The sequence below is a fragment of the Polistes canadensis genome, unplaced genomic scaffold (genome assembly GCF_001313835.1).
Source record: "Polistes canadensis isolate GaletaPanama2010 unplaced genomic scaffold, ASM131383v1 scaffold_818, whole genome shotgun sequence".
In the NCBI taxonomy this organism is placed as follows: Eukaryota; Metazoa; Arthropoda; class Insecta; order Hymenoptera; family Vespidae; genus Polistes; species Polistes canadensis.
In genome coordinates, this window is record NW_014570365.1 from 5,675 (window position 1) to 16,595 (window position 10,921).

Sequence of the window (10,921 nt, forward strand, 5' to 3'; positions counted from 1 at the left end):
ACATGTTTATACTAATATCACATGCTGACAAAATAATAACCATCGATGGTCGTTCATAAGAGTGCTTATAATGTAAGTAACAAAAATTTAAATTATAATATGACAGGAAAATAAATCGCAACTATTGAATTTACATTGGATAGTACGCCTTGCCATTCAGAGTCGTCACTAGGACGTAACACCTTCCCCCTTAAAGGAGAGGCACGAAAGAGTCCATTATTGAGTGCTTCGTAAAGCATCAACTCTATTGAAGACTTCCTCTTCTTAAGCAAAACTTCACCATTGTCAATATCTTCGGCAAGACCATCAGGCATTGGACAAGCCATCATAAAAAGACGGTTATGTTCATTCGGTGATTTCGACAAACACATCTGATTAGATTGTTCCGCAATAGTTTCTCTGTATGATACGACAGAATCAGACTTTTTAATTGGTATACAAGCGTGATCTTCTTCAAGATCTTTCAAACAGATTTCAAGGTGAAGTTCACCAGCACCAGCAATAATGTGCTCTCCAGATTCTTCGATGATACATTTTACCATAGGATCCGAATTAGCAAGACGTTTCAAACCTTCAACCAATTTTGGCAAATCTGCAGGATTCTTGGGTTCAACTGCTACATGTACAACAAGAGAAACCGAGAATTGCATAACTTTCATATTATGTGCGTCCTTAAACGTAGTAATGGTACCAGTTTTGACCAAGAATTGATCAACACCGACAGGTCCACAAATGTTACTAGAAGGTACATCTTCAATGGCTTCAACGTAACGACCCATCATCAAGATAGTACGTTGAATAGCTTTTTCATACAAATCCTCCTTCTTTCCGGGTTGGAAGTTCGGTCCCATAATACGAGTCTTTATATCAGTACACATTTTACCAGGAAATACACGTCCAAAGGCATCTGTCATCGGTTCCCACTGATCCAGCTAAAGTGATGTTCCGGTAATCCGTGGTATTAACCTTGAGCCGTTCGCCTGCGTGAAAGAGTTAAGAGCGAACATCCCAGTGTTTATTATAGATCGCAGTAGTAAATTGTTCGATCTATCTCAATTCGGCACTGGTAAACTGTTGTTTCACTATGGTCTTCTAACTGCAACATGCTGAACGTATGTGGTTGTCTTTGTCGGCGTTAGTGTGGGGAGGTTGCAATCCCCCGTACCAAGGAGCAAAACGGTGATAATGTTAGCAGCTGCTCCTCCGCAGTCATATCCAAGTAGTGCGGTCGTCGTACAGATGAATGCGGCCACGACGATGGTGATTTTGACGTACATATTTCTTTGAAACCAATGTTGATTCAATATAAATTTTAATAAACTATATTTAAATGCGAACTAATAGAAACTCGTCTCAAGCTTGTTTAGCGTATCATTGCATGATCGATGATAGCGTTAAGCAACTCCAATGAGCCTTTCTTATTAAAAAAAAAACGAAAAGTAACAAATTTTATTATGCTTTGTAACTCATTAAGACATTTCCGTAAAAGCTGCCGTAGTTAAGCACGGTTTATTTTCATTTTAATAACAAGAACGATTTTGTCGAAAGTAAATTTACAAGTTTAAATCGTTCATGAAGTTCGAGAAAAATTAGGTGCTAAACAAATTTATAAAGTTACGAGGTTAACCACTAGGTAATAATAAAAAAAAAATTTAAAAATTAATTTAGTAGATAGCTTGAGAGGAGTTGAGATTCCTTAAGGTCGAGATTGACTGACTATTGCGTACAGAAGGTATTTATTTTTTTTTTTCATTTGTTCGCTTGTGGATGCTGGTTATAAATCGTCTATAAAAAGCTATGCATCTCTCTATGTAGTGCTTTTTAGAGTAGAGTGGGTGATTCCCCCACTGACACTACCTTTAACTGTATATAAAAAGAAAAATTTACTCCAGCACCCATACTTAGTTACTAAGTAGGTATAAAAAATATAACAAGTCTAAAAGTATTAGTTAATATTTGGAAAGAGTAGGCTTATTTCGCACAGATTTTCACTTTATCTTTGTGAAAAATTCTAGTCCTATTCTTGTAACTAATCTTTATATTATTTTTAGGAAGCACTTCGAGAATTTGGTATGGGCCGGTGTATTGATTTCCTAATTTAGATGTTGGCTGCTTTAAAAGATAAACGTTCTGACCAACAACGAGGCTCTGACTACGAGCCTTACGATCATAATAAACTTTGGATCTTATTTTTGCTCCAACCAAATTCTGTCTTGCCACCACTTGCGAACAAMGTATCTTATGAACTAGATCCAGATAATATTTAAGATATGTGTTATYGAGATTTTCATTCGTATGTTCGTTTTCGGAGGGGATATTAGCTTGTTWACCAAAGACTAGCTCATGAGGAGTGAATTTCGTCCCCTCATGCATGCTTGTATTATAATAGAACATAGAGTGTGTGAGCCATTCATCCCACTCTCGATTCTTTTTAATGAAATGTTTTAAATATTCGATCAAGACAATGTGTGATTGCTCTAAAGAACCATTTGATTGCGGATGGAATGCTGTAGTTCTAATCTGTTTGCATTTATACTGTCGTGCAATAGACTTTAAAAGAGAACTAGTGAAATTGGTCCCCTGGGCTGTAAGTATAATTTTGGGGGCACCAAATATATTACAAAAATTTTGAACCATTCCATTTGCAATATCGACTGATTTTGCTGCCTTAAGAGGTACAGCAATAAAAAATTTAGTCAAGAGGTCCTGTATAGTAAGAATAAATTTGTTACCAGTTTTTGTTTCTGGTAATGATCCGACTATATCCATAGCAACCTTGTCGAACGAAGCTCCTGGCGTATCAGTGATAATCATCGGTTCTTTTGACTTTATTCTGGTTAATTTTTTTATTTGACAACTTCCGCAGTTCCTTACGAACTCTTTAATATCTTGTTTCATGTTCCTTTAAAAATATTTATTGCGAATTCTGGCATCAGTTTTAGTAACTCCCTTATGTTTACCGACAGGCGAGGAGTGGCATTCGACAAGTATTTTTTCTCGCTTCTCTGGAGAAGGAATCGTCACCTTTCCAGCACAAATTATAATTTTGCAAGACTCGCAATCGAATGCGTTACTTAATTTTCTTTGAACTTGTTGCCATGATATATTGTCAAAGTAAAAAGTTTTTGCTATGCTAACTGAGGTGAGACCCAATTCGCGTGTAACGGCGAGCAAAGACTCCAACGTCTCTATCAAAATTTTTTACTTAACACTATTTGCACAATGTTCCTTTATTGGAATAATAATTAAATGAAACCTGCCAATATTAGTAACTTTAGCACGTGCTAAAGTCAAGTCTTTACGTTTGGGCTGAAGTTTCGATTCGCTAAGAAGTTTTGCASCCGCGTCACACGGCGTGCCTTCTAGATTAGTAAAAATTACTAGATTGTCTTTTCGTAAAATTAATGGGTCTCTTGTTATACCTAAATGGGACGTAAGCATTCGCATGTGAGTATCAACGCGCGCTCGCGACGGGGAACAAAGAATATTGTAATCACTCGTACTCCCCGTGTCAGAGCTTACGTCGTCTGTCTCCCCCGTATTAGTCAGAGATCTAGTCAGGTCGTTGACCTCACCAGGTGTTACGTCGAGGACGTCTGTATCGTCTATATCGATGTCAATGTCACTGTCTTCGTCATCGGTCTGATTTTCTTTAGGTTCACATTGTATCAGGCGGTCGCCTGAGTCACTTGTACCCACAGGTAATACCTTGCCGACTTCCGAGGGGTTCCACGATAAAGCGTCCGCATTTACCTTTGCAGAACCAGGTCGATAGACAATCTTGTAATTGTAATCTGCCAATTTAAGACTCCATTTTACGAGTCGTGAAGTGGGGTCCTTGACCGATCTTAGCCATACCAGAGGTCGATGGTCGGTAACTAATGTAAATTCTTTGCCATACAAATAAGGTCGGAAATAGTTTACTGAGTGAACAATTGCTAGCAGTTCCCGCTCTATGGTAGAGTAATTAATCTCTGTTTTGTTTAATGTTCGAGAGCAGTATGAAATGGGTAAATCTTTGCCGATTGGACCCTGGCTTAAGACTGCACCGATCGCGTATCCGGAAGCATCGGTTGTAACATTGAAAGGTAATTMAAAATTTGGAAAGGCCAAAATTGGTTCTTTACAAAGTATGTCGCGCAGCGAACAAAAGCTATTTTCCTGAGTTTGTCCCCAGACGAAAGGAACGTTCTTTTTSAACAAGTCAGAAAGTGGCTTTGACAATTTAGAAAAGGCAGGTATGAATCTCCTGTAGTAGCCAGCGAGACCTAAGAACTCTCTGATTGATTTAATGTTTCTTGGTCGAGGAAATTCCTTTACTGCCACCACTTTCTTTGGATCTGGCTTTACGCCATCTCCACTTATTATATGGCCCAAATAAACTACCTCCCGCCTCAGAAATTCGCACTTATCAGGCTGTAACCTTAGATTGGCCCTACGTAGCCTTTGCGCGAGCTTTCCAAATTTAGACACGTGTTCGCTCAGCGATCTAGAGTATAGGACTACGTCATCTAAATACACGAACATTTCTTCGCCCTGCAACCCGGTTAAAACATAATCCATCAATCTTTGAAATGTTGCAGGCGCGTTTTTAAGACCAAATGGCATTCTGGTAAACTCGTAATGGCCATATGGTGTTGAAAATGCTGTCTTAGCTTGATCTTTGGGATGCATTTTTATTTGGTGGAAACCCGATTTTAAATCAAAGATGGAGAAATATTTTGCTGCACCTAACTGATCAAGTATTTCCGTTATATTAGGAATRRGGTAGGCATCACCTACTGTCTTTTCATTTAAATTACGGTAGTCTATTACCATTCTCTACTTGGGGTTTCCTCCAGAATCCGCTTTTTTTTGAACTATCCATAATGGAGAGTTATAAGGCGAAATGGATGGTCTTATTATACCATTTTCTAATAACTCGGATGCTTGACGTGAGATTTCCTCTTTGGGGACAGGTGGAAATCGGTACTGTTTTGTATGCACAGGAACGTTATCGGTCGTAAAAATTTTGTGCCTCAGTATGTCCGTACATACGAGGGATTCGCCCGGTAAATAGAAAATGTCTGCGGTGTCTTCTATTAACTTGGAAACAGACCGTGCCTCTTCTAAATTCAGGTGATCGAGGCGGAGAAGTGCTCTRACAGATTCGGCTCAAGAAGATGTAAAGGAAGGTTTGGCCTCAAGGGTATTTAACTTAGGACACTCTTCTCCATTCTTTTCAGTGAAAATTGTATGGATAAAGGATAGGATCTCGGACGAGTCAGGAGCATTAGTTTTGTTACTAGTATTGGGTCCTGAATTTAGAAGGGTATCCTTCTAATTTCTAACATTCTAAATCGCGAAGTGCGTTTAAAGTAACTTGCGTTCAACCGTTCCCTATTTGATAGTGCTTTTCGCGTATTATCGCGTTTGTAAATGTATGGTCTTTCGGTAATAATGCGGGATTCCTTTGCTCGTATGGCAAGTTGCTTTATTCCAATCTATCTCCAACTTTTAATATTCCTAAATTGTCTAAAAACAGGCTAAGAACGGAGAATGATGCGCAAACCTCTTTTCCGGATTAGATCAATTTGATGATCTCGGGAAATGCTTCTTTCTGTATCAATCTAATCGAGATTACTTTCGCGCCTTTCCATTCGTCTACTGTTAACTCACTTATTATTCTTTTCTCTTTTAAATTGCGCGAGTTACGTGCGAATCTAGCGAAATACGCGATAAGGCGCTTTAATCTGATGAACGAGGGGTACCGCCTAGATAGTTCGAATAGAGTAACTACCTTTGCGTAAGTTACAATTTTTTTTTTCGGGATTTCGATTGGTTCTAATCTACTATGCAGTTAACTTGATTCCGGCTTGATAATTTATGCAGGACCAGACTTCTAAAGCTTACTTTCACGGAGTTCGGCAAATGTAACGCCGCGAGAAATTAAATCTGCGGGGTTATGCTTGGACGATACATGACGCCACAGCTCGCGAGCTTTGCTTTCTTGAATTTAAGCTACGCGATGTTCTACGTAGGTTTTTAAAGTGTGAGGCGGAGTGTTGAGTTAATGCAAAAGTACCGTTGAATCCGCCTTAAATATTGTACGGCAGAAAATCATTTCTACGCAAAGCGTTTTTAGTTGCCTTAAAGAGCCGCGAGAGTATTATGGCGCCGCAAACTTCTAGGCGCGGAAGCGATTGCATTTTAAGCGACGCTACCTTGGATTTGGCGCAGACTAATCGTAACGTGCGATTTTTTCCCAACGTTTTAACATAAATGCACACGTTTTAAGCCCTTTTGTTCGCGTCAAAAAAACAGTGCATTTCCAGTTTTTCTTCAACCCCTGCTACGTTGCGCGCGAACCTTATCTCCTTGAGCGTGTGGAGATTTTGGCGGAACTCTTGCTATATTTTATATTTATCGGCTGGGRCATTTTCGTCCCACGTTGACTTTAATTGCCATAGCCGTTGCATCATCATTTTTGCGTTGATTACTACCGGTCCTAATAAACCTAGCAGGTCGAATACCTGCATAATTTTGGACAATATAACGCGCTGAGGTACCTTCGATAGATCAGCTGCTCTCTTTACCGTATAGTTAATGTTATCTTTAGCCGCGTTCCAATTAATACCTAATGATTTAACCGTGCCTGACGAATCTAAATTTAGGATGTTATATCTGCGGTATCTAAGTTCTTTAGAATTTCAGCGCAATTTGACGCGTATTGACGCAAATGCATGCCTGCCCCTGCGGTTATCCTTATTAACTCGTCGCGGAGTTGCTTTGATTCCCTAACCGTACGCGCTCCGGTTAAAAAGTCGTCCACATAGAAATCTTCTTTAAGAACGATGGCAGCTTTTGGGATTCTGAGAACTTCGTCGCTCGTAAATTGATGTAAAGTACGCGTTGCTAAGAACGACGCGGAGGCGGTTCCATAAGTTACTAAATTTAATCTATAAGCCTTCACGGGCTCGCTTTTCTGTCGACGCCAAAGTATAGTTTGGTATTTGCGATCGCGCGGGTCAATTATTTTCTGTCGATACATCTTCGCAATGTCCGCGGTAATAGCGACAGCACGTGTTCAAAATCTTACTAAAAGTACAAACAGACCCTCCTGTATAGTTGGGCTAATCAGTAATACGTTATTCTAAGATTTCCCGTTACTGGTTTTTGCCGACGCTTCGAACACTACTCGCAATTTGGTCGTAAGACTAGTATGCTTTAATACAGCATGATGCGGTAAATGGAATCTTTCTTCGTGGAGAAAGATCTCTCTCCTTCTATCCTTGTCATGTGATCTAGTTCTTTATATTCGGATAAGATTTTAATTTATTCATTTCTTATTTCCGGCTTGCGCGATAATTATCGCTCTAAGGCGTAAATTCTTCGTAACGCGCTCGTATACGTATCTCCTAACTGATTTTTTTCCTTAAATAGCAGTGTCACTATATATCTGCCAGTATCATCCCGTCGCGTGTTGTTTTTATAATGTGGTTCGCACAAATTTTCCTTGTGCGACCTAATACTACTTTCAGCTACTTCTTTAACCTTCCTAAATTTTTCCCATTGAGAGTTTAAATCTACAGTGGCCGTGTGGCAATTAACGCTCTGCGGAGTTCGCGAAGCTCCTGTGCTTATAACGAGCAATCCTAGTACAGTTTCTTGTGCCATTAAATTTTCATTTAACTTTATGCTCTGTCCTGCGCGCCATAGTTAAGCAAAAATCTCGACACTGAGAATCGCGTCAATATTCGATGGCTCACAAAACTTGGGATCTGCTAATTAGATCCCTGCCGGTATAGTCAATTCTTCTCGCGGAATTCGTTGCAAAGGCAACCTATTCGTTACAGTGAGTAATAATAAAAATTGTATTGCTACCGCATAATTTTCTGTTCGCGATTTTAACGTTGCTAAGATTTCCTGTTTGACTCTAGTTTTCGTTTGGTTTACGCCAGATATAGGTACGTTCACGTCCCGTTTAGCTATTCGCAGAAGATTCGCGAACCGGATTGGTAAAAAATGTGCTTCGGAACCCGAATCAAGGAGCACAGGACACTCGTGCGGCCTGCGGTCGCGATCCAGCAAGTGCACTACTGCAGTAAGTAACAGCGAGGGTGTTTGCGAGTGATGGAGCTCTACATGTGCATTCTGCACCGTCGTTGCCGTCCGCACGCAAAAACATGTGATGCCTGTTGTTGCACATTCTGTAACTGCCTCGCTCACATGTAACAACTCTTGCACTTTCTGCAGCAGTCATTTTAAATACATTTGTACACGCGATTACCAGCTTGTAAACAATTACAACACAAATTGGCGTTAACCACTATTCTTCTGCGCTCTTTGGGCTCCGCTCTCAGTAGCTGCTCAAACTCCAATGATTTATTCCCCTTGCGACATATGCTACACGAAACAGTCGCGCTTGTGGAATACGCTTAAACTTGTCCACGGTCGAAACTTCGCGGCCAATTTCGCAGAGAACTAAGACGCTGCTCGTTACGCATCAAATTCTTTAAACAAAAATCTCTCTCGGGTTCAAACGGCGCGTTTTTTCTGCTATTGGTAATCCTTTTAGAATGTTTTGCCGGCTTGGAGCTTACTAGCGCATTTCCCAGATCGCGCGAGAATATCACAAATTCGTTTACTGTTTATAAAGCATCTCAGGAGTACTGTTGTTCCTATTGAAGACGTGTTGCTAGATCAACTCGCGAAAGATGTGCAGCAATAGCAAATTGATCGACAAACACTTTTTTAGTCGCTTCTCATGCCCTATAATTTGAATTTAGCGTATCAGACGCGGCAATTAAAGACAAGAGAAATTCACTGTCAATCAGAGGACCCACTAATATAGCTCGCACGGTCTTATTTATGAATAATAACGGATTGTCATAGCACTCGACTAAGGTCTTCTACGCAATCGGATAATTATCCGCGGTAATTTCCAGAACTCTTATTTTCTCCGCAACAAGTCCCGATAAGCATGATTTTAAATATGCAAACTTTTGTATATCTCGAAGCGCGGGATTATCTCGTATCACTGATTAAAACGTGTCTGCACTACTCGGCGATTTTTCATACTGCCCGTCAAAAGGAGGTAAATGTACCTCCGTTATACTGTAAATGCTATCTACGGGCGGACTGCTTACCGTAGTTCTAACTGGAGGGGACAGACTCGTAATGGGCGAATTTGTGTCCTGGGTGGCTACTGATTTAGCTCTATTAATGATCAACTCCGCCTCCGCCTTAGCATCGATGACTGACTCGACATGATTGTGTATTTCGTCAACCAGCGTTCCCATAGCTTCACCAGAAGTTTTCTCTATCAACTCTATAGATATTACTACAATCTTTTTAACTTTGGAAATTCTAAGCTTTAATTTTCTTATATCGTGCGGGCTGGAACGATCTATCTCGCTCACCGCCTTTAGAAATTGCGCAAATTCTTTCTTTACATACTCGAATTTCCGTACAACGCGCTCGAGATCACCACGTGCTCTACTCAAACGAGGCATTTTCACGACAGAAAGCGAAATTAAAAAGAGAAAAGAGAGGAAAAAACACGACTTCAAAGAATTATTAAGCAACAGAAATTACAAAACTCACGTAAATCTCCTAAATTAAATGTCCCGTGCTGCGTACTTACGCACTAGAACAATAGAATCTTCTCGGATTGTAGTGATGACGCAATACCTCCTTTGTTACACGATCGAAAGTCTTCCGTTGCCTCTTTTTCCTCCGTTAAAGAAGACTGTATGCAAAATAGACGCCAGACGAAGAGTAAGGCTCCCGATCCGGATCGAAAGCCCAAACATGTTGATGCGACCGATTCCTTAATCGGTAATCCAGTGGATTGTAGTTAATCGAAGAATGCCCTCACAGGACATATCGAGATTTTTTATTAATGTGAAAGACGATAGGAAAATAAATCACAGTTACAAATATATTTAAGCTCAATCAGTACTAAAAAGTACGTTTTATTTTGCTTGTCAGGAAAAAGCCTTTTAACATATAAACCCTGGCTGAAACGTTGTCGAAGAATCCGTACAAATCAGGATAATATTGGTTACGTGCATGCCCGCCTTTGTCCCTTGTCGCTGGCTGAACCTAAATGATGTAGTATTTCGCAATACAAATAGTTCTCCTCGAAGTAGTTCTCGTAAGTCTTAGCCTTTTTACGTTAGATGAATCTCGAGCAATCAATCACGCGTGATGAATTACGTGTAATGACAGGGGCAAGAACGCGCTGGGCCTTATACAAAAAGCGAAGATATGCTATACCAATCACAGATAAGCTTCAGGATAACGCGATTGTTGATACATGTGATTAGCGTAATAAGTGAAATAAGAAAACGCGAGCTAGAAGAAAAAAAGAGCCCTTGCAAACATCTTGACGCTACTATAGTTACCATCAAAAACAACTATACTGCTTTGTCGCATGTGTATTACGCCTTAGCAGGTCCGTACACGCCCCGGCGGACCGCCCTACTTACTCGTAGCGCAGGATACGCAACTACTTTTATTAAAATAGAAAAAGATTTAATAAGTTAAGTAATTGCATTCAAGTAGAAAAAGAATTGATGAGTTTTATACTTTAGTTTAAATAGAATGAGGTTTAAAGAATTGAGTACTTTAATTTAAATAGAAAAAGAATTGATTTGTTACATAATTTTATTGAAAAAGAAAGAGGTTAGATACATTGAGTACTTTCATTCAAATGAAAGAAAATTGTATAAGTTTAGTGCTTTCAAGCAAATAGAAAGAGATTTGATAAGTCGTGTACTTTCATTCAAATAGAAATGGATTTGATAAGAAGAGTACTTAAATTTAAATGAAATGAGATTTTACAAGCTAAGTACTTTTATTTAAATGGAAAAATATTTCCTGATTTACGTATTTATATTTAAACAGAAAAAGATTTGACAAAATAAATACTTTTGTT

At 39.4% G+C, this 10,921-nt stretch overlaps 1 protein-coding gene across 1 annotated transcript; it reads right to left on the reverse strand.

Annotated features, from left to right (window-relative positions):
• Positions 1-134: 134 nt before the first annotated feature.
• Positions 135-914, reverse strand: LOC106792839 (elongation factor 2-like; the record flags this gene model as incomplete). The annotated part of the gene is made up of 1 exon (XM_014759371.1): positions 135-914. A coding segment is annotated over exon 1 (780 nt), but the record flags the coding sequence as incomplete, so codon positions are not given.
• Positions 915-10,921: the final 10,007 nt, after the last annotated feature.